General features: G+C 35.8%; 2 protein-coding genes across 2 annotated transcripts; one reads left to right on the plus strand and one right to left on the minus strand.

Moving 5' to 3' along the window:
- Positions 1-11,429: 11,429 nt before the first annotated feature.
- Positions 11,430-12,504, minus strand: LOC21393135 (riboflavin synthase). The gene has a single exon (XM_010111911.2). The coding sequence runs from the start codon at positions 12,401-12,403 to the stop codon at positions 11,561-11,563; it is 843 nt and encodes a 280-aa protein (XP_010110213.1). The 5' UTR covers positions 12,404-12,504; the 3' UTR covers positions 11,430-11,560.
- Positions 12,505-18,714: 6,210 nt separating this feature from the next.
- Positions 18,715-21,288, plus strand: LOC21393136 (putative pentatricopeptide repeat-containing protein At5g13230, mitochondrial). The gene has a single exon (XM_010111912.2). It carries the CDS (start codon positions 18,787-18,789, stop codon positions 21,286-21,288), a length of 2,502 nt encoding a protein of 833 aa, XP_010110214.1. The 5' UTR covers positions 18,715-18,786.
- Positions 21,289-25,102: the final 3,814 nt, after the last annotated feature.

A 25,102-nucleotide genomic window follows, 5' to 3' on the forward strand; every position in this document is an offset into this window, starting at 1 on the left:
ATCATATTATATAATAAAATAATAATATTAGAGTTATTAATATAATTATGATATTATTTGTTACAATATTACTATTATATTATATTATATTACGAGTCTGAATTTTAAATTGAGAATATTGTAAATTTTAAATTTCATTAGGAGTATTATGAAAATTTCATTAATTATACTATGTTGATTCTCACACAATCTAAAAGTTAAAGTTATTTTTAATTATTTTTAAAAAGTTCTTTAAAAAGTACTTTTAAAGAGATTTTGTCCCATGATTTTTTTTTTTGGAATCTGAAATCTTGTCGTCTGGTGGGATTGGTGCCTTTTTTGCATACTTGTAAGGCAAAGGCAGATGAGCTCCGAAATTACCGATTGAAAAAAGAAAACATGCTTTGAGTCATTTGACTACTAAAAAGAGATCAGAAAATTTCACCAAAAAAGGGAACAAAAAGCAAAAATCTATTTTCTTTTTTTTATACGGCAAAGTGGCTACGAATTTGTCGTTGTTTATTGCCTACTTTTATGTCACTTGTTAGACCAACATTTGGTCGGGAAAGGTCAGGACTCGGGTCATTTGGAACTTTGATTGAAAAAATAAAAAAAATAAAAAAAATAAAAAAAGGAGAAAAATCATAAAGGAGATGTTTTGAGTTGCGAATTATATCGTAATCACATATACTATTATTAAGTAAACGTTTAGTTTATAAATTCAGAATTATTCTCAATTTATGTGTATTTTTTATAAGAAAAAATACTATAACGAGTCACGAACTATAATTCAAACAATGACACGAATCCTCATACTAAACACAGTCAGCCCCGCAATGATTGACCTGTTCAAGACAATTCAAAGAAGCCTCCATGAAGCAATGACCGACTTGTTTAAGGTCAGGTATGAGAAGCTGATGTTTGCGAGGAAAAAAAAGAAGGAAAGAGAGAGAGAGATATTGACTAACGAAAGATAAAATAACAAGCACTAGATGCAAAAACTATGCAACATCGAAGTTCTCCAAAAAGAAACGATACCAAAATGTGGACGAAAATTTGTCTTGATTTATATATTTAATGGAAGGTTGTTTGTATTGTAGTGTATTATTGTTGCGCCGACAATGCTGAAGCTGGCCATAGCTCACGTGTTGTTGGACCATAAATATAAAGTATATAATATTCTTCTTGCTTCTTTGATGGGAAACTTTTTCTTTCTTTATATATATATATATATATAATATATATATGTATATATTTATGTCAATACATTATTGAGCGACATAAGCTTAAGCGCACATGATGCTGCTATATGGAAAGGCTGAAGAAGCGTATGCCCATACCAGCTGGAACTATTTGATTTCTGTTGTCCATAACCCTACAAAAAAAGCTCATCTCCTGACACCTCGCAAAGTGAATTTGTGTGATACATTGATAGATATATCGAGTAATACATGAATTATAGCCAAAAGAATCAACAATCAAGAAAGCTATTGAAAATTTTCAGCAAAAAAAAAAAAAAAAAAAAAAAAAACAAAATAATTGATCAATAATCTCTCCCTAGTTGTAACTTCTGAGAGAAGTAAAAATTTCCTCCTTTCACTCCAGCAGCAAACTTTTTGTCATAAATTGTTAAAATAACCCGACTCGGGAAGTCGGGTTGTCAGAGAAGAGGGTGGACAACCCACTCTCCAGACAGTTTGAACATGAGTGCTTTTTTTGTTAAATCACAATGAGGACATAAGCAGATATGATCTGGCCTCTGTTTATTTCAACCATTCGAATTGTTATCTAAGATTCAAACTGTAATTTAGAATTCAAATTGATGTTTGGCAGAAGACAATTCAAACCATTAACAATGGTTCAAACCCTTAGATTTTAGAATTCACCGCCCCTTAAATTTTAATAATCCTAATTGTTTTCTACAATGAAAACAATTTTAATTCTACTTTTTCTCTCTCTTCAATTTCAAGCTTAAAAATGTCATAATTTCTTCGTTTTAATTATGTGATTATTTTTTTTTAATGTGTTCATAATGAAGAGATGAACATATCCCCATCCATATTACAATAAGATTTTATATGATTTGTTACAAAATTCTAATGACAGTTTTCAACACTTTATCCAAATACAGTTCATATTTTATTCTTAATTCAAATTATAATTTATTTGCATATCCAAACATCAGTTCGAATCACAATTCAATACACCACAATTCAAATCACCACAACTCAGACCAAATCAATAATTTGAATCGTCGAACCAAATAAGACCTCAGTTATTTCATGAACGAGGTCTCAAATAAAAAATAAAAATAAAGTGAAAGCAATGGGCTTTGATGTGCTATCTCTCTCTCTAGCGCTTGGGTTTTGCCTCCAGACAAAAGACGAAGACCCTAATGTCCGATTGATTTGGAACTCGTTTGGATGTGTATCACATGTGTCTGCAGGGGTTGTGGTGGAGCTTTCATACCCACTTTCAGTTCATGTTGCCTTTCCAATCTTATCCAGTTACTCAATATAGTTACCTAATTAATATATACGTGTTTCAATTCTCTAGCGCTTGGGTTTTGCCTCCAGACAAAAGACGAAGACCCTAATGTCCGATTGATTTGGAACTCGTTTGGATGTGTATCACATGTGTCTGCAGGGGTTGTGGTGGAGCTTTCATACCCACTTTCAGTTCATGTTGCCTTTCCAATCTTATCCAGTTACTCAATATAGTTACCTAATTAATATATACGTGTTTCAATAACATAGTAAACTGAACCCACTTCACCAAGCATAGAAAATGCCCTCGTACAAATATCTGCAATCCGCCCGTTGAGGTTTAAAAATTAAAGAGAGGAAAGAAAGATATAATGACCCTACTTTGAGGTTTGTCTGTTTCTTTTTTTTCTTCTTTTTTTTTAATAAACCAAATCGGACCATAAACCATTAGTCAGCTTGACAGGAATTAAAAGCAATCTTAGAGTGTGCTTGGAGGGAGAAATAGAGAGGCAGAGGGAGAGCGCTAATCACTTGTTTGGTTGTAGGGAGATGACGAGGGAGGAGAGGAAGAGGGATGTGCTTTCCTTTATGGCCCACCAAATTGGATCCTTCCATCAATAAAAGGATTCAAGTAATCCATCAAGTTTAATATTAAAAATACTGTTTCACCCTCTAAACAAATCATTAACAAATAGTTTAATAGACAATATAGTAATTTAACAAATAACTATCGTCATCCTTTTAACTCTCTCTCCATCTTATTAAATAATACAAATGATTACTATAATCATCTCCATCTTTCTTACTCTCCATCCCTCTAACTCTTCATCCTTTTTACTCTCCAACCAAACGGACTTTAAGGCTCTAAGAAGCATAAGGATGTAAAGAGTATCACTTCCAGTAGAAGATAAAGTTGAGGTCAACATCTGTATAAAGTAATGAGAAAGTGAGTTTGACACAGCAGCACACATACCTGTGAGCACCACAATCACAAAAAGCAAGGGAGGAGGAAGATGGAATGGACCTAGTGCCGTTTGAGTAGGATTAAATTGAACAACTATTTACCACCGAAAGTCATGGTGGTGTAGTAAGGATGCTTTTGTAAAGTCTCCTCTACCTATCCATCCATGTTCAAGTCTTCATTCCCGCAGAAAGTTACCCAGCCTCTTTGGGGGAATTAAGTGGGTCCCTGTGGGCCACACTATAGGTGAAGGGAGTGAAAACTAAGTGGATGGTCAATGAGATACTAGTTCAGACACTTTTTATTCTACATAATCAGTGGTACCCGACATTGCTGCTAAAACTGAAGAGGTTAGGGGACATGAAATGCACCACTATATCTCTTTTTTTTATTAGCAAAAAAAAAAAGAAAAAGAAAAAGAATGACTATTTATAATGCTTATACTGTGGTGGTGATGGGACTAAAAAAGAATGGTTGGTCAACATGACTAGAAAGTGAAGTTAGTAGTATGCGCTAAATGACCTTATCATAATGTCACCCCACAAGCAATATGAAATTAAGGACAAGAATTTATTCCTTTGAGAGAGATGGTTGAACACCACACATATTAAACGGCTTTTGAGAGTTTCCAAAAAATACCACAGAAGCCAGCTAGCAATCATATAGGTAAAGAATCAAATTTTCTAGCGTCGTATAAACTTATCACCCACCTGCTAGATTTTCCAAGAGAAACTGAAACCAACAAAAATCACAGAAAAGAAACCAAATCCAGTCTGCCAGAGATATGGCTCTTACAAAGAACATAATCTTAGTTAGTTACCAAAGTTTCCAACAGATTTCAATCACAATAGTTTTACCATCTTTTCGAGTAGCAGATAAATGAGTCTCTGTGCCATGATATCGCCAATTTAGTCATGGACAAGCAAAAAAATGAAGTCTATTAAGTTTCATCAAAGGGGATTATTAATACTAGGATTGGTAGCATGATGAAACTTTTGACACTTTTCATCTCCAAGACTCGAAGTTCTTAAATCAAGGTTAAAGACCAATTCTTATGTACTGATATTTTGAATAGGTTTACCAAGAGTTCTCCCTATTTGGACAACTTCACTGTCGAAGTACTCAATACGGAGCTCTTTTATATTTATGGTCTTTGCACCTGAAAGTGGTCATCACGCTAAGATCAGAAAGTGAAAACAATATCCATGTAACTCCAATTAACCAGTCATGGGATTCACAGTAAAGTGTCAACAAGTTTGTGGCGTGATCAAAAGACCCCAAGGGATAGAAACTGTCCTCTTTTTTTCTTTTATAAGAAAAACTCCTTTATTGATATAAAATCAATTACAGGAAAACAATAAAAGCAACAATTGAAATTACAGAAAAAACAATCAAACCATTCAAATCAGTTCCTATTTAGAACTACCAAAGAAAATGGAAAGCCATGAAAACTTTGTCAGATGAAGCGAGAACGTAAATTTAGCTTTTTAAAAAATGTATGTAATGTACGATTCCTTCTCCCCGGGATAGAAACTGTTAATATTATCATTAAATGCTATGGGTATGTGTGGAAATATATGATTTAATCACTGATTTCTAGGAATTAGCCGTTACCCGATTCCTAGGGATTAGTTATTGTTAAAGTATAAAAACTATTGTTGGCCCACCTCCTAATAGCTTAAGCTTTTGGGATGGATTGGTAAACTGACATGGTATCAGAGCGGGAGGTCCTGAGTTCAAACCCCCGTTATTGCACTCTTTATCCCCATTTAAAATTGTCATAATGTGTTGGGTCTTTAATATATCTCGGGCTTTAAATATTCACGTGTTGGGCTTTCCAATTAATTTACCCACACGATTGCCCATTGTCCAGCCCACACGTGAGGGGGAGTGTTAAAGTATAAAAATTATTGTTGGCCTACTTCTTAATAGCTTAAGCTTTTGGGATGGATTGGTAAACTAACAGTTATAATTAGATTTATTTGTTACCTAGAATAAGAGGGATACTGGCTTAATTGACCGATTCCCTATTTTGTATTTTTTTCCTTTTAGTTGCTTGTTTTCTGGAGAAGAATTCTTCCTCCCTTATTATTTAAGGCTGTACATTAGTCAGAATGATGAATGAGAATCATAATATTCCTTTCTCAAAAACTCACATGGTATCAGCGCCTTAGGCTCATACTCTCTGGGAATTCCTTCGAACCAAACTGCCATTATCCGGTCTTGTTCTCTCGGCAAAACTGATTGCCATTCACAGGCCTATTCTCATGCCAGGGTTCTTTCTTTTCTTCCCATATTCTCACAATCTTATTAGGAGGCTATTCTTACATCAGTCCCCTCTGCCCGAGTACCTCTTAATCTCTCCTGAGGCAGTGTTTAAACTATCCTTTTAATGACCAAATACAGAATGGCCACAAAAAAACAAACCTCATCCTCATAAGAGGTTACTTCTAGTTCCAAAGTCCCCATCACCAGCATCCATGGCGGAGCCGACAGCATTCCATTTCCCATAACATGACACAAACTAAATGGGAGCAATTACCTCCAGTGGTCTCAGTCAGTCATGATGTACATCTGCGGAAAGGGAAATGATGAGTATCTCACCGGTGAAGTCACTCCTCCAAAGGCTGGAGATCCAAAATTTAGACTTTGGAAGACTGAAAATAATATGGTGATGTCTTGGTTGGTCAACTCTATGACAAATGAGATAGGTGAAAATTTCTTGCTCTATAAATCGGCTCATGAAATCTGGAATATGGCTAAGGAGCTTCATTCAAAGAGAGAAAATACCTCTGAAATTTTTTAGATTGAAGCCGCTCTCCAGGATCTCATACAAGGATATTTATCCGTCACTCAATACCACAACATTCTCACTCGATATTGGCAGCAACTGGATACTTTCGAAGAACATGAATGGAGCTGCTCCGATGATGCGAAAAAATTCAGAGAATTTGTCGAAAGGAAGAGAATATTTAAGTTCTTAATGGGACTCAACAAAAGTCTAGATGATGTTCGGGGGCGCATATTGGGAACAAAGCCGCTGCCAAATATTGGAGCAGTCTTCTCCGAAGTACGCCATAAATCAAGCAGGAAAAAGGTAATGATGGGAGAGCCCTCTGTTGTTCCTACTACTGTTGTACCTGTCTCAGAAAGTTCTACCCTTGCTGCTCGAGGATTCCAAAACAACAGCTATGACAGTCGGCCTAGAAATGAGAGACCATGGTGTGATCATTGTCGGAAACTAGGCCACACCCAAGAGACCTGCTGGAAGATCCACAGAAAACCTGCAAATTGGAAGTCTTTAAGACCTCCTCGTGACAAAGAAAGCCGAGGGAACCATGTCTCGGTGGATGAAGGAACTAATCCCACTTATTCCAATCCATTTAGCAAGGAGCAACTTGAAGCCTTGCAAAAGATGTTCTCACAACAGAATTCTGCTCAAAGCATCATTGGAACAGGATCATTGGCTCACAAAGGTAATTATCTAAGTGCCTTCACTGCAAATTTTGGTAGAACAGGTCCATGGATTGTAGACTCAGGTGCATCTGACTACATGACGGGAGATGCAACACTTTTCCACAAATATAATCCTTGCCGAGGATCACTTACAGTGAAAATAGCAGATGGGTCTTTATCTAAAGTGGCCAGAACAGGTTCTATCATTGTTTCAAAGGACCTAATACTAAATTCAGTTCTTCATGTTCCAAACTTGGACTGTAATCTGTTGTCAGTTAGCAAGCTCACTCAAGAAAATAATTGTGTTGCTAAATTTTTCTCGGACTTGTGTGAATTTCAAGATTTGGATTCGGGGCTGACAATTGGCAATGCTAAGGTGTGCTCATGACTTTTTCTTCTTAAAGACGGTGAACCTCCTAGAAGACAAACTCATAATGCAGTGTGTGTTGAGTCAAGCAGTCAGTCCAATAATAGTTCTGTGTTTGCTGAAAAATTCAATAAGGATAGTGCAATAATGTTATGGCACTATCGTCTAGGTCATCCTAATTTTATGTATCTTCAAAAATTGTTCCCATCCTTGTTCAAGAATAAAAATCCAAAAATGTTTCAATGTGAGGTGTGTCAATTTTCTAAGCATGTTCGTAATTCCTATCAAATGCAACCATACAAAGCATCTTTTCCTTTCTCATTGATACATAGTGATGTATGGGGACCATCTAGAGTAAAGAATATCACTGGCACTAGATGGTTTATATCATTTGTAGATGATCACACTAGGATCGCATGGCTATTCCTTATGAAAGAAAAATCGGAAGTAGGACAAATCTTCAAAAATTTAAACACTATGGTTCAAACACAATTTCAAACAAAAATACAAGTGTTGAAAACTGATAATGCAAAGGAATATTTTGAAACTGTCCTAGGTGATTACCTCAAAGATCAGGGAATTATTCATCAAAGTTCTTGCGTCGATACACCCCAACAAAATGGGATTGCAGAAAGAAAAAATAGACATCTCCTTGAAGTTGCTCAATCACTTATGTTCACCACTCATGTTCCTAAATTTTTCTGGGGTGAAGCAGTCTTAACAGCTACCTATCTAATAAACAGGATGTCCTCCCAAGTTCTAAAATTCCAAACACCTTGTCAAGTCTTCCTTCACTCATTTCCTAACACTCGTGTCTTGTCTACTCTTCCTGTGAAAGTTTTTGGTTGTTCAGTGTTCGTCCATATTCATGATCAACATCGGAGTAAACTTGATCCAAAGGCACTTAAATGCATATTTGTTGGTTACTCCTCAAATAAAAAAGGGTATAAATGTTATTCCCCTGTCACTCGAAGATTCTATAATTCCATGGATGTCTCTTTCTTCGAACAACCTTACTATAAATTTGATATTCAGGAGGAGAACTTTACTCAGGTATCTCAGCTTTGGGATCATGTTGAAACCTTGGACTCATCTCAAAATCCGGTCATTCAAACAACTCAAAGTCCAACGTCAGTCATTCAACCCGTCCCTGATACTCAGCCTGAATTCCATTCTCAAACAGAACTCTAATCAATACCACAGTCAATTCAAACACCTCAGCGTCTGACTCTCACACAGCCTGTGGTAACTAGTGAGTTTCGTGTCTACTCTAGGAGGAACAAAACTCAAGAAGGAAAAGAAATGCAGCCACATGATCAAAGTCATGAATCCAACTCGAGTCCTGAACCTCAAAAATCACCAAGTAACTCAAGTTCTCTTCCTAATCCTAGCAACTCATCTATTGATGACAGACCTATTGCCATAAGAAAAGGCATTAGGTCGTGTACAAATCATCCCATCTACACTTTGTGTCATATGGAGGACTGTCACCTAGCTACCGTACATTTGAAAGCACTCTTGATACAATATAGGTTCCAAATATCATATATGAAGCTCTAAATGTACCAAAGTGGAAGGCAGCAGTTTTGGAAGAGATCCAGGCTCTGGAAAAGAATGGGACTTGGGTGTTATCAGAGTTACCATCAGGGGAACATCCGGTTGGTTGCAAATGGATATTCACAGTCAAACAGAATGCAGATGGCAGTGTTAACAGGTTTAAGGCAAGGTTAGTAGCTAAGGACTTTACTCAATCTTATGGGATAGATTATTACGAGACTTTCGCCCCTGTAGCTAAACTCAATACAATCCGAGTGTTGCTCCCACTTGCCTCAAACCTAGATTGGCCTCTATACCAGTTAGATGTGAAAAATGCATTTCTAGAGGAGGAAGTCTACATGGAGATACCACATGGATTTACTACACCAACCACGATGAACAAGGTTTGCAAACTCAAGAAGTCTTTGTATAGACTAAAGCAGTCACTGCGAGCTTGGTTTGACAGATGCACTAGGGCAGTTAAGAAGTTTGGGTATGATCAATGTCAGACAGATCACACTATGTTTGTCAAGCATTCACCATTAGGTAAAAAGGCAAAGGCAATACTAATTGTGTATGTTGATGATATCATCCTAACCGGAGATTATGATGAAGAGATACTCATGCTTAAGAATTTCTTAGCGAAAGAATTTGAGATCAAGGACTTGGGCAATCTCAAGTACTTCCTTGGCATGGAAGTCGCTCGATCAAAAGGGGGCATTTCAGTTTCACAACGGAAGTATGTGTTGGATCTCTTAAAAGAGACAGGGATGCTCAGATGCAAGCCAGCTGATACTCCTATGGATCCCAACTCAAAACTGGGAAGTAAGATTGACAGCACTCCAGTTGACAAAGGGAGTTACCAAAGACTGGTTGGGAAACTCATTTATCTCTCTCATACCCGACCAGATATAAGCTTTGCCGTAAGTGTGGTTAGTCAATTCATGAACAATCCAACAAAAGAGCATATAGAAGCTACATACAGGATTCTAAGGTACTTAAAGATGACACCGGGTCAAGGATTGCTCTTAAAAAAGACAGCAAAGAAAGAAGTTGAGATCTTCACGGATGCAGATTGGGCTGGGTCCGTAACTGACAGACGATCTACCTCAGGTTATTGTACATATGTTTGAGGAAATCTAGTCACTTGGAGAAGTAAGAAACAATCAGTGGTTTCTCAAAGCAGTGCAGAAGCAGAGTTCAGAGCTCTTGCACTTGGCATCTGTGAGGGAATATGGTTGAAAAGGATGCTTTGTGGACTAAGGTTTCCAGTCTCAGAACCTATGAAAGCTTTTTGTGATAATCAGTCTACAATCAACATAGCAAAGAACCCAGTACATCATGATAGAACCAAGCATGTGGAGATCAATAGACACTTTATCAAAGAGAAGATAGAAACAGAAATGATATCTCTCTTATACATTCCAACCAACCAACAAATTGCAGACATCCTAACAAAGGTTGTTCAAAGGAAGACCTTCGAGGATCTTTATTTCCAAGCTTGGTTTAATCAACATCTACAACCAAGCTTGGGGGGAGTGTGGAAATCTATGATTTAATCACTGATTTCTAGGAATTAGCTGTTACCCGATTCTTAAGGATTAGTTATAATTAGATTTATTTGTTACCTAGAATAAGAGGGATATTGGCTTAATTGACCGATTCCCTATATTGTATTTTTTTTTCCCTTTTTAGTTGCTTGTTTTCTGGAGAAGAATTCTTCCTCCCTTATTATTTAAGGCTGTACATTAGTCAGAATGATGAATAAGAAGCATAATATTCCTTTCTCAAAAACTCACAGTATGTGGTCTAAATCATCAGAACAACTCCCTTTTCTTCGGGTAAGTGAATCTAAATCTTTGCACTAGCTCTATCCCTAAGACTATTAATGCTCAGCAGCAGCTGCCACTGCTTTGAAAGAGATCTTACAGTTTCAGTTTCAATGTAACAGCCATAACAGCTCAGATATATCCTATAATGTCACATAAAGAAAACTCCTGTCTTCACATACCGCCCTACTACGTATTCTGTCAATCAACCACACAAAGTTAATTCCTACCAAAGAAATCTTAAGAAATTCCAGTTAACACCAAATTAGCTTCAAAATAAACCAGAAAAATAAAATCACACCATTAGTTATTTGGTGGAATGGTAATGCTACTTGTTCTCTTAAAGAAGATCTTGGCTTTAGGTCTGTCCCACCGCGATGGATAGGGCATATGAACAATCTACTTCATTGAGGGATCTATATATCATGCAAATGCACTACCTCCTCTCCGAGTAGAATCTGGATACGACACCCTCTATTCTTATAACCCTTATATGTTTGTATGTATGTACACAGGGCTTTTCTTCACCCTTCCGGTGGGAGGTTTCTCCAACGTAACACTTAATTATGAAAACGTAACATGACAATTATTGAAAATAACGTCAACGTCAGAGAGAAGTAACACTAAAAAATTTAGTCATCTAAAAATTATGTTAATTCTCTCTACATTCAATAACTGTCATATTACGTTTTTATAACTACATGTTACATTGGAGGGATCCTTCCAGACCCTGCAGAGAAAAAGCCTATATATACTTCGTAAGGTCACATGGAGCTATGAAAAGTCGTGTTAAAAAATGAAAAATCAATTTCTTTTTATTTCATTTCAATCAAGACCCATCCCAAAAAGGAAAAGAACTACAACAACACAAGATCAAAATCCAAAGTTAAGTTCCACCCTCATCAAATTCATCATGATCATCATCATAACTACATTTTGATTTACCTCATGAAGACTTAACAGAATCAACGAACACACTACTGAGAAGCCTCTCCACGTACTTGCCCATTATATCAACCTCCAGATTCACCTTCTGCCCAATTTTCTTCAAAGGAATCACCACTTTCTGCTGCGTATAAGCCACAAGCATGAAATTAAAACAATCCTCGTCGTCAAATACATCCACAACCGTCAAACTCGTCCCGTCCACAGCAACAAACCCTTTCGGAACAACATATTTCAGAATCTCCCTCGTCGTCTTGACCTTAATCCAGAGCGAATCTTCTTCGGCCTCCATGGAAACGATCTCCCCCGTGCCGTCCACGTGACCCTGCACGAAGTGCCCGCCCATCCGGCTTATCGGCTGGACGGCTCTCTCCAGGTTCACCGGCGAGCCGACCGAGAGCTCGCTCAGCGACGTCTTCCTTAGGGTTTCGGGCGACAATCCGACGGTGAATTCGGACGAAACGGTGTCGAATTGGGTGACGGTGAGGCACGTGCCATTGACGGCTATGCTGTCGCCGAGGTTGACCCCGTCGAGGACGGTCTTGGCGGCGATCTTCATGGCGAATCCGCCGTCATCGGAAGCTCCAATTTTCTTGATTTGGCCCATTTCCTCGACTATTCCGGTGAAGAGGCATCGGATTGCGGTGGTTCTGGGGTGGCGGTGTTGGTGTCGGCGGTTGGTGATGAAGAGGGCGAGAGTGGAGGGTTTGGAAATGGGGTTGAATTTGAGGTTGGATCTGGAGAAAAGAGTGTGCGGGTTGTTGTTGTTGTTGAGGATTGGGGTTTTTGGAAGTGAGGTTTTGGGAGTTTTACAGAGGGTGGTCAGACGGAAAGGTGCCGCCATTTTTGCAGTTGTCGTTGTTCGAACGAGGACGTTGTTAATGCTTCTTTGACATTAACTTCTGACTTCTAGTAAAAATTTCACGCGACGCCCTTTTTTTTTTAATTTAGGTTTCTCAAACGTACTCGAACAATTTTACATCTAGTAAAAATTTTAATTAAAATATTTTTGTAGCATTAAAGATAAAACTAGTTAAACTAAAAAAAAAAAAAAAGAGAGAGAGATGACCTTGTTATAATAAATACTACATATTTTGTTAGTTTTTGAATATTTCAAAATAAATTATATATTTTAATTTCAATCTTATGAACATGTCATGTATTTAATTTCCACAAATTCTTAGAGGCGAGTCAGAGAAATACCATCTCCATGTGAATGGTTTAAACGTACCAATTTTAAAAAATTTATAGAACGTTATTTTAAGAAAACGAAAAGACAAATCTATTAGGGTTTCATTTAAAGAAAAAGAAAAAAAAAAAAAAAAAACTCATCTCTCTCATTGTAGATGGGGTTTCCTACAATTAAATAATTAAGTAAACTAAGGTCTCGTTCATTTTACTGAGTTAAATTTAAAATTTAAGTTTTATTATAATAAAAAAATTTCATAAATAATCACATCTAATTTTTTTATTACAGTAAAAGATTTTCACGTAAAATTATATTTCAACTTGAATCAGCGAACTAAACGGGTCTTAAAAAATCAAGTTGAAAATAGGTTTTGATTCTAAAAGCCCATGACGACCGATTCACGATGATTTTAAAACGGTAGCAACGTCATCATTGTTAGATCTGTGAGTTTCTTTCCCTCCCGACGTCAAGCAACCGTCGGAGACAATCGGAGCCATAGACGAATACGACAATCAAGGAAGAACAGTGTGAGGAGAGGGACAATGAACGAGAAGCATGAGAAGAGAGAGAAGGGGAGAGATAGAGGGTAAATCCGTAAATGTGGGATTAAAATTTTTTGTTTCAAATCCTGATTAGAAAATGCTATTTGCTCCGGTTAGTTTTAACACAATATTTGCTAACATTATTTCCACAAATTTGTTATTTACTAAATTCTTTCAAATGTTTCACTATCATTTTTTTTCTCAGGGCACTCTCAACGATTATGTCCTCACATCTAACTTTTACATAATTTTCTATCTATTTAACTCACTAAAATATTTATTACTCAAATGTGTTCGGAATGTCTCTAGACTATCTGCACACATATACTATTCAACTAAAAATACAGTGCATTTCAACTCAATCTACTTTTTTTTTTTGGCTAAACTAAGTACTTAAGAGAAAATAAATTTAAAATGCAAAAATTATTTTAGATAATTTATATACATGTCAAATTCAATAAATTGATTATGCCTGTGCATAAGAATTGATAGTATTATGACTTGAAATTTTGACGGTTTTTGACATTTCTAACATTCTTAATTTATACCATCTAAGATAAAATCATGACTTCATCACTAATCAACGTCGTCCTTACCGCATGAGGCTGTCGATTCTTTGTATAGTATTTTTTTTTTCCAACTATCCATGCAACTTATCAATCGGAAATTTTGACATGAAATGTTATTTTTATCCTTTCTTTATGATTATTTAAATGATCCCAATTTTTTTAAGGAAAAAATGAAGAAAATGTAAGGTATCATTTTAAACTTATTTTCATGACTCAAGTCATATTATTATAATATTTTTTTCCTATAAAAATTTAAATTTAATCTTTTTATTACCGTATTTTTCTCTCACATACATAATTTAAAAAACTTTTGGTTCATAAATTAGAATCATGTGATTAGAACTATTTTTGATTTACGTGTATTTTTTGTGAGAGAAAATACTATAATAAACTATAAATTATAATTCAAATCATAATTTAAATCCTCTAACCAAATATTTCCTTTAAATCTAAATTCTGCAAATGAACGTACCCTTAATATCATATAAAAAAAAATAAGGCAAGAAAATGATTTTTTTAGAGGACAATTTGTACCTGAGTCATACACTGTTGTTTTCTTATATGTTCATATTGCTTTTTTTTTTTTTTTTTTTTTTTTCCCTTTTTTGGGGGGGTTTTTTTTTTTTTCAAAAACCGCGATTTATGGGAGAACGATGAACGGAAAAATCACGCCCCCTCGATTTGCACAAGCCCAGCGACAAAACTGTGATGAACCACCTTTCTCAGGGAATTCGACTGAAAAAGCAGGCTGCAGATGGGAGATGGTGGGAGAAGAGAAAGCTTCCCCTTTCTCGTGAGCCAAGCAGTAAGCAGATGGGAAAGGAATGAGGGATGACAAGCAACGGTAACCCAGGCCTGTGTGAAAACGTGCTTCTGCAGAGAATCTGCACTGTAACAGACAGACTCGAGTAATTAGAATTCAAGGGGTAGGTGATGTTTCATAACTCGAATTCACACTCGAGTTCTTGATTTGAAGTTGGGTTACCAAACGTAATATTACACTCAAAAATGTCTCTGAGTTGGGCCAACTCCAATTGGATAGCCCAAACGAATGCACCCTTTTACTGTAGTAAAACTCGAATTCTAAACTTGAATCGGGAAATGAACGGAGTAATAAATTCTCTCAAATGTATCACTTTTTTGTTCTTGGGGCACTGTCAACTATTATGTCCTCACATCTAACTTTTACATATTTTTCTTTAAAATATTTATTACTCAAATGTGTTCTGAATGTCTCTAGACTATCTGCACACATATACTATTCAACTAAAAATACAGTGCATTTCAACTCAATCTACTTTTTTTTTTGGCTAAACTAAGTACTTAAGAGAAAATAAATTTAAAATGCAAAAATTATTTTAGATAATTTATATACATGTCAAATTCAATAAATTGATTATGCCTGTGCATAAGAATTGATAGTATTATGACTTGAAATTTTGACGGTTTTTGACATTTCTAACATTCTTAATTTATACCATCTAAGATAAAATCATGACTTCATCACTAATCAACGTCGTCCTTACCGCATGAGGCTGTAGATTCTTTGTATAGTATTTTTTTTTTCCAACTATCCATGCAACTTATCAATCGGAAATTTTGACATGAAATGTTATTTTTATCCTTTCTTTATGATTATTTAAATGATCCCAATTTTTTTAAGGAAAAAATGAAGAAAATGTAAGGTATCATTTTAAACTTATTTTCATGACTCAAGTCATATTATTATAATATTTTTTTCCTATAAAAATTTAAATTTAATCTTTTTATTACCGTATTTTTCTCTCACATACATAATTTAAAAAACTTTTGGTTCATAAATTAGAATCATGTGATTAGAACTATTTTTAATTTACGCGTATTTTTTGTAAGAAAAAACACTATAATAAACTATGAACTATGATTCAAATCATAATTTGAATCTTCCAATCAAACATTCCCTTTAAATCTAAATTGTGCAAATGAACGTACCCTTAATATCATATAAAACAAAAAATAAGGCAAGAAAATGATTTCTTTAGAGGACAATTTGTACCTGAGTCATACACTGTTGTTTTCTTATATGTTCATATTGCTTTTTTTTTTTTTTTTTTTTTTTGCCCTTTTTGGTGGGATGTTCATATTGTTCCAGAATCCTGCTTGTTAACTATTTTCTTTCTATTGATATGAAATGATAGGATTTTTACTACTCAACTGAAAACGAATAAAGAAACTACCAAATTCACTCAACAAGCCTAGTGAACTTTCTAAAATCGAATAAATTACAAATTTCCGTCACTCTCGCATTCGTTTTTTTCTACAGCTTTCTCAAGCTAAACAAAATCACGCCAACTCACATGGAAAATTTCTCCCTTAACATTCTAGATGATTTACATCCCTCTTATTGCCTTAATTACTTCTTTATCTGAAAATCCTTTTCTTCTACAGAAACTCTTTATCGTCTACAGAAAAGTGCCACTCAGGAAAAAACAAAAAAAACCGTCCACTTTTTCATCTCAAGAGTAGAAAACAGAAATGCACAGTTGATAGTATATCAGGGAAAAAAATGCACAGCTGATAGTATATCACTTCCACGACTTAAACTATAAGGTTCAAACGCTTTCAATCCCAATATTAGGGGCCAAGACATATTCGTAATGGAGTCAAAAATCAAATGGCAAGCAAAAGTGGGAGAGTATTTACCGTGTTTGATCTTGTAGATGACACCGGATGCTTTGCTTCGATAACTGCCCAAACGTGACCCCGACGGATCTGCTAAAGAAGTTCGCCAACGGCAACGACAACGGAAACACCTGTATCGGAGACAATGGCTACGCACTCAGAAATGACGTCTCACACTACATCGATTCAATATTACGGCCAATTGAAGACGCCGCTTCACTCTATTCGGACCAATTGTCTCCGTTTTGAAAACTGACGAAGACGGGGAAGACGAGGGAATGGATCTGGGTTTGTTCTTTGGCTCAGAATCAAGAATAGGGGTGGTCTTTGAGCGATTTATGGGAGAACGATGAACGGAAAAATCACGCCCCCTCGATTTGCACAAGCCCAGCGACAAAACTGTGATGAACCACCTTTCTCAGGGAATTCGACTGAAAAAGCAGGCTGCAGATGGGAGATGGTGGGAGAAGAGAAAGCTTCCCCTTTCTCGTGAGCCAAGCAGTAAGCAGATGGGAAAGGAATGAGGGATGACAAGCAACGGTAACCCAGGCCTGTGTGAAAACGTGCTTCTGCAGAGAATCTGCACTGTAACAGACAGACTCGAGTAATTAGAATTCAAGGGGTAGGTGATGTTTCATAACTCGAATTCACACTCGAGTTCTTGATTTGAAGTTGGGTTACCAAACGTAATATTACACTCAAAAATGTCTCTGAGTTGGGCCAACTCCAATTGGATAGCCCAAACGAATGCACCCTTTTACTGTAGTAAAACTCGAATTCTAAACTTGAATCGGGAAATGAACGGAGTAATAAATTCTCTCAAATGTATCACTTTTTTGTTCTTGGGGCACTGTCAACTATTATGTCCTCACATCTAACTTTTACATATTTTTCTTTAAAATATTTATTACTCAAATGTGTTCTGAATGTCTCTAGACTATCTGCACACATATACTATTCAACTAAAAATACAGTGCATTTCAACTCAATCTACTTTTTTTTTTGGCTAAACTAAGTACTTAAGAGAAAATAAATTTAAAATGCAAAAATTATTTTAGATAATTTATATACATGTCAAATTCAATAAATTGATTATGCCTGTGCATAAGAATTGATAGTATTATGACTTGAAATTTTGACGGTTTTTGACATTTCTAACATTCTTAATTTATACCATCTAAGATAAAATCATGACTTCATCACTAATCAACGTCGTCCTTACCGCATGAGGCTGTAGATTCTTTGTATAGTATTTTTTTTTTCCAACTATCCATGCAACTTATCAATCGGAAATTTTGACATGAAATGTTATTTTTATCCTTTCTTTATGATTATTTAAATGATCCCAATTTTTTTAAGGAAAAAATGAAGAAAATGTAAGGTATCATTTTAAACTTATTTTCATGACTCAAGTCATATTATTATAATATTTTTTTCTTATAAAAATTTAAATTTAATCTTTTTATTACCGTATTTTTTTCTCACATACATAATTTAAAAAACGTTTGGTTCATAAATTAGAATCATGTGATTAGAACTATTTTTGATTTACGTGTATTTTTTGTGAGAGAAAACACTATAATGAACTATAAATTATGATTCAAATCATAATTTAAATCCTCTAACCAAACATTTCCTTTAAATCTAAATTCTGCAAATGAACGTACCCTTAATATCATATTAAACTATAAATTATAATTCAAATCATAATTTAAATCCTCTAACCAAATATTTCCTTTAAATCTAAATTCTGCAAATGAACGTACCCTTAATATCATATAAAAAAAAATAAGGCAAGAAAATGATTTTTTTAGAGGACAATTTGTACCTGAGTCATACACTGTTGTTTTCTTATATGTTCATATTGCTTTTTTTTTTTTTTTTTCCTTTTTGGTGGGATGTTCATATTGTTCCAGAATCCTGCGTGTTAACTATTTTCTTTCTATTGATATGAAATGATAGGATTTTTACTACTCAACTGAACCATGTGAAGGGGAAGAGAAATCGTGTGAACTTTCGCTAGTGTCTCTCTTTTGGTTTTTGAAAACTGAAAGAGGTCTATGAACAAATTTGTTTCATTTTTATGGCCCACACTTTTCTGTAAGATGAGGCTCATAGTTGTCAAATGTCCATCGTCAATCCGGAGTAAAAAAATGATGTCGTAGAGGAAAATATTTGTACTCGTATTTTTCATTCAGCATTTGCCAAGGAAATTTTATTTTATTTATTTTTTTAAAAAAAGGAAAAAGAAAGAAAGAAAGAAAGAATGATCCGATTGTTTTGTCAAAGAACGTTGCCTTATACAAATCCGGCAGTGCACAGCCGAATCAACTCTTGGATAAGTCGTTCGCAACGTGGTTTCTCTTCCCTAGCTGTCCAGTTGACCCAACAATGCTCCAGCCATGCAGACGAGTCACCAATGCCGGATTTCGATTCCCACTCGTACGCTGCCATTCTTAAAGAGTGTGTCCGAAAAAGAGACTCCACCGAAGGGTTTCGACTTCACTGTGAGATCTTGAAAAGAGGTAATTGTTTGGATTTGTTTGCTAGTAACATTCTTCTCAACGTGTACGTAAAGTCGGGTTCAATTTCTGATGCGAACAAACTGTTCGAAGAAATGCCCCAGAGAAACACTATTTCGTTTGTTACTTTACTGCAAGGATTTTCAGAGTCTCAACGCTTTTCTGAAGCGTTGGACTTGTTTCTTAGGCTGCATAGAGAAGGTCACGAGCTTAATACGTTTGTGTTTACCTCGACTTTGAAGTTGCTTGTGAGGATGGGATGGGCGGAGATAGGTTGGTGCCTCCATGGTTTTATCTACAAGTTGGGGCATGATTCCGATGCCTTTGTTGGGTCTGCTCTTATTGACGCTTACACTGTTTGTGGATGTGTTGATATTGCTAGACATGTTTTTAAAGGGATTGTCTTTAAGGATATGGTTTCTTGGACCGGAATTGTAGCTTGTTATGCTGAGAATGATTGTTTTGAGGAGGCATTGGAACTCTTCCATGAGATGAGGATCGTTGGGTTCAAGCCCAACAATTTTACTTTTACTTCTGTGCTTAAGACATGCCTTGGTCTTGGGTCCTTAAATGCAGGAAAGAGTATTCATGCAAATGTTATAAAATCACATTACAAGGAGGATCAGTTTGTTGGTCTTGCATTGCTTGATTTATACACCAAGTTCGGGAACACGGCGGATGCTCGCAGGGCATTTGAAGAAATGCCCAAAAGCGACGTGGTTTCTTGGAGCTTCATGATCGCACGGTATGCTCAAAAGGACCAGTGTGAGGAGGCTCTTGATTTGTTCTTTCAGATGAGGAATGCTTTAGTTTGCCCCAATCAATTTACGTGTGCTAGTGTCCTGCAAGCTTGTGCAACCATGCAAAATTTGGTTTTGGGGAAGCAAATCCACTGTCATGTAACCAAGGTCGGTCTTGACTTGAATGTTTTCGTTTCAAATGCCCTAATGGATGTTTATGCTAAATGTGGAAAGATTGAGAACTCCATGGAGTTATTCGTTCAATCACCAGAAAAGAATGATGTAACTTGGAACACAATGATTGTAGGGTACGCACAGTTGGGAGATGGGGAAAAGGCATTGAGTTTGTTTTCAAGTATGCTTAGATTTCAATTGTGGGCAACAGAAGTCACCTACTCTAGTGCTCTCCGTGCTTGTGCTAGTATATCGGCCTTGGAGCCAGGACTTCAGATCCATTCCTTGACAATAAAAACAACATATGATAAGGATATCGCAGTTGGCAATGCTATGATAGATATGTATGCCAAATGTGGGTTAATCAAATATGCCCGATTGGTGTTTGACAAGTTAAAGGAACAAGATGAAGTGACATGGAATGCTATGATCTCAGGGTATTCGATTCATGGATTAGGTATGGAGGCTCTAAAAGTTTTCGAAATGATGCAGAAAACAAAGTGTAAACCAAACAAATTAACCCTTGTGGGTGTCCTATCGGCGTGTAGCAATGCAGGGCTATTGGAGCAAGGACAAGCTTATTTTAATTCCATGATACAAGACTATGGAATTGAGCCATGTATGGAACACTACACTTGCATGATTGGGCTTTTTGGGAGATTAGGTCACCTCAATAAGGCTGTGAAATTGATTGAGGAAATGCCATTCGAGCCTAGCGTTATGGTCTGGCGTGCTTTGCTTGGGGCTTGCGTTATTCATAACAATGTTGAACTCGGAAAATTGTCTGCCCAGAGAGTGCTTGAAATGGAGCCACAAGACGATGCCGCACATGTGTTGTTGTCAAACTTGTATGCTAACGCAAAGAGGTGGAACAATGTGGCTTTTATTAGGAAAAGCATGAAAAAGAAAGGAGTAAGGAAGGAACCAGGTCTTAGTTGGATTGAGACACAGGGCATTGTTCATTATTTCATTGTGGGAGATACTTCCCATCCTGACATGAAACTTATCAGTGGGATGCTTGAATGGTTGAACATGAAAACCAGGAGGGCAGGGTTTGTTCCTAATTGCAGCGTGGTTATGCGTCAAGTGGAGGATGGTGAGAGGAAACGTCTCTTGTGGCTGCATAGCGAAAGGTTAGCTCTGGCGTTTGGGCTGATTAGAACACCATCTGGTAGCCAGATTCGTATAATTAAAAACCTACGTATATGCGTTGATTGCCATGCTGCAATGAAGTTTGTATCTAAGATTGTGAAGCGAGATATTTTAATTAGAGATATGAACCGGTTCCACAATTTCCAGGACGGAATTTGCTCTTGTGGTGATAGCTGGTAATTGATCTGCGTCATGAAATATGTTACTCGAAAGATAAGCCTCCAATCTCCTTCAGCCTGTTCCTGATTACAGAAGTTACGAGAAAGAGATTAAATGAGCTGCCTGCCTTACAGGTAAACTTGACTCCTGCAAACATGTTGTGTTTTGGCCAAGACCTTAGGATTAGCTATTTGCATTTTTTTTCCGGTTCTCTTATATATTTGTTGGATTTTGATTTCGTAACTATATAGGTGAAATCAACTGTTATAACATTAACGTGTATTGATGTGTCTTGTTTCTCTCAACCTAAGGTCTATTGCAGTTATAGGAGCAAATGACAATATTGTTTCCGTTTACCCAGATTAGGAGGCATTTCAGTTTAATCTTTATAATGGTGAAAAGACTCAGACAAATATGCTCTTTCTTTTTTTCTTTTTTCTTTTTTGTCTTTTATATGTGTTAATTACGTGATGTGAAATATACTGACACCATTTATACTGGACAAGGTTTCAGCTTCTGGTCGGCAGGATAATATTTATTAAATTCAGAATTAAATGTTGACTACACTGTTTTTATGAAAAGGTGAGGTAGTTAGCCGTTGGAAAAAGATATTTGCTAATATGCTTTTGCTTTTGCCCTTGCCTTTTCCTTTACTGGTTGCATCACTGTACTAATTGGTTTATTTCCTTGTGGTGTTGAAGGAGGAAGTAGACATTCTCTGGCGTGTGCCAGGGCAATAGGAAGATACTTAGGGTCCGTTCACTTCGCTGATTCGAGTTTATAATTTGAGTTGAGATGTGATTTTGTGTGAGAGTTTTTTACTGTAGCAAAAAAGTTAGATGTGACTGTTTCTGAGAGCTTTTTACTATAGCAAAACTCAAATTCTAAACTCGAATCGGCGAAATGAACGGGGCCTTAGTTCATTTGGTGGCAAAAAGGGTAACAACCACCAAACAACTTTTTCCATCAATTCTGTTCGCTAACGATCTCTGGGTCTTCCCTATTTGTAGTTATATCCTGTTGTTTGAATTCGAAGCAAAGCTTTATGTGTAGTAGGAGGCAGTTATAGTTAAGATAGTTATGCTTCCTACGTGCTTGGCAATCTCATAGTATTCAATTCATTATTTGAGCTCAAGCTCGAAGAAAATTATTTTACATTTATTTGGTTTTGAACTTTTATTGCACGCTCTAGCATGAACGTATGGCAGGGAAAATCCAACAACCCTAAATCTTAATTTCTTATTCGACCGTCCTCTAAATGGCGTCCTGTGAAATGATGCTCTCTCATAGAAGAAAAAGCTAGGAAAAGAGACTCTTAATTCAAGGTGAAAATGGGCAGGAAAATGTTGATATGGAGGAAGCTGTTTCGTTCCGGAAGTTAGAAACAAAGCCGGGCCGTAAAAACAACCATGCCCTTGTACTTTCTTTCCTTCATAAAGGATATGCTTTGAGTGGTTGATATGATGGTGTTTGATCCGAATTGCTGGGTTCCAAGAGTGACCCTTCTGCTTAAAGGCCTGGCATTTGTAATACCTCCATTCAGGCTACTGTTTGAAAGTTACCGACGGCTTGTGCCTGGCCTCGTCCCAAATGGATGGATATTCTTGCTGAACTACCTTCTTGATTAAGGATAAATTGACTTTGAAGAAGGAAAATATAGAAAATAAATCGGATTTAGTTAGGATCAAATTTTATTTGATTTTTCCTTATTTGTGTATGATTTTATGCATTTTATTAGTTTTCCGTTTTGCTTTTGTAATTAGCCTATAAATTGGCTACATTGTTATGATCAAGTCAGACTATGTATGAATATTGAATTGCATTTCTCAGATTGCTTCCTCTCATGTTCTTTTTCCTCTTCCCTCTCTCAAATTCTCTCTCAATTCCTTCCTAAATCCCTAATTCCTATTCTATTTCTCTCTCCTCTTCTCTAAATTTTACCCTCTTTCTCTTCCCTCATCATGGAGATAGTGGTAATAGCTATATGTTCACCTCAGGATGATAAGTACAAAATTGGCATATGAATCATAACACTAGCATGTTTTGAGTGGTCATATGAACCTTCCCAATGCATTCTTATAACTGAGTGGTCATATGTTTTGAGGAAATATAGTTTATAATGATCTTAATTCTGTGTTTTCATTTGCCAGTTAATTGTGAAGCCTAAGTTTGGGATAATGAGCATTCTTTTAACTATCAAAGCAATATCGTTGCTGTTGTTTATCTCAGTAATTTTGTTCCAGGCTTGTTAATTTATTAGTGTGCTGAAAATTGGATTTTGCTGCTCTTGCTGGGCCATTATTTATTAGTTCTCAGGCTTTCAGTAGAAGAGGAGCTATTATATTATATTTTTGAAAGAACTTAATGGGTCAAAATGATTTTTTAAAATGAAGCTATGTCGTTTTGGGGGATTTCTTCGCCATAAAAAAAAAAAAAAAAATCAGAAATCACTGGTACTGGATTATTGAGAGTTCAATAAAGTTCCTAAATTGGACTTTTGGAAGGTTTCGGCTAAGGGATATTAACCCTGCAATGCCAAACCATGGCAAGTGCTTTCTTGAAATACAAAGAAAATACGATGAATAAAGGATTTTCACATACATGCATGTTATTCTAAATGCTCGAGTGTTATTTTCGTTTAATAATGTGAAGTTGCCATATTTACTATTTAGTAGGATAAACTTGGCACGGTTTATTAATTCTATCTACTCTGTGATTCTGTAGCATGATGGAATATTCAGCGACAATACAATCATCAAATCAACCTAAATGCTGACAGAAAATACTGTATCTGAGGTACAAAATTCTGTATTTCCATGAGCCAACGTTCTCTGGGCATCTTTATCATCCGTTTGTCTTTTCGGCTCATTAAAATCATTGATAGCCATCTTTATCACGTTCATTGAGTACAATGAGCTTTTTTCAAAAGTAGGGAGCCCGCTAAAATAAGGTGCATGGTTTAGGAGCGTTTATAAAGTTAATAAATGACAATGTATTCATAGTAATTATATATATATATATGGACAAGTTTGAATGGTTATCCATCAAATATAAAAAATATGATAAGAATTTAATTTTATTAATTGTCATAAATTATTTTGATCAACTACTCATTTATTTCAATCATTGGATCAATATCATACCTAGTATGAGTGTTACACTTTTCTTACCGTTAATTTTATTTGATTTAAAAACCTTCAAAGATGTTAGACTTATATAAACATATGTAATATTCAACAGTTCATTTGTTTTGTTTTGTTTTTTTAATATATATTTAAACGTGGCTTACTAATAAGTTTCTTGTTGTCCTCTAAAACAATAATTTTAATGTGATTAATACATTTATTATTAACTGTCTACCCAAATAATTTTCTCAAATATATATCTATTTTGTCATATCTCATAATTCTCTCAAATACCATCCTCTCGTATGCATACCTACAAATCACCTGTCTAATTTTTAGTGTCTCAATTAGTGTCTGACCAATCATATTATAACACATAAAATATCAAAATAAAGAAAAAGTATGATCAAACACCGTTCTAAACATCGAAATTTGACAGGTGATGATTTGAATTCAATAATTTGATTTGCCCCCTTAAAATCTTTCTTGTGTAGACTATTTATGTATAAATATATAACTCTCTAGGGTGAGATTCCCTAAAAAACTCACCAGTAGAACACTCTATTTTAATCGTTAGATTACTTTTTCAACGGTTAGATCTGTAGAAGGAATAGTTATGTGTGGCGCACTATAAGTTTTTAATACGGATATGCACAGATCTAACTGTTGAAAACTTAATCCAACAATCAAAACATGTATTCCACCAAGTC

Source organism: Morus notabilis, unplaced genomic scaffold (assembly GCF_000414095.1).
Source record: "Morus notabilis unplaced genomic scaffold, ASM41409v2 Scaffold832, whole genome shotgun sequence".
Taxonomy (NCBI): Eukaryota; Viridiplantae; Streptophyta; class Magnoliopsida; order Rosales; family Moraceae; genus Morus; species Morus notabilis.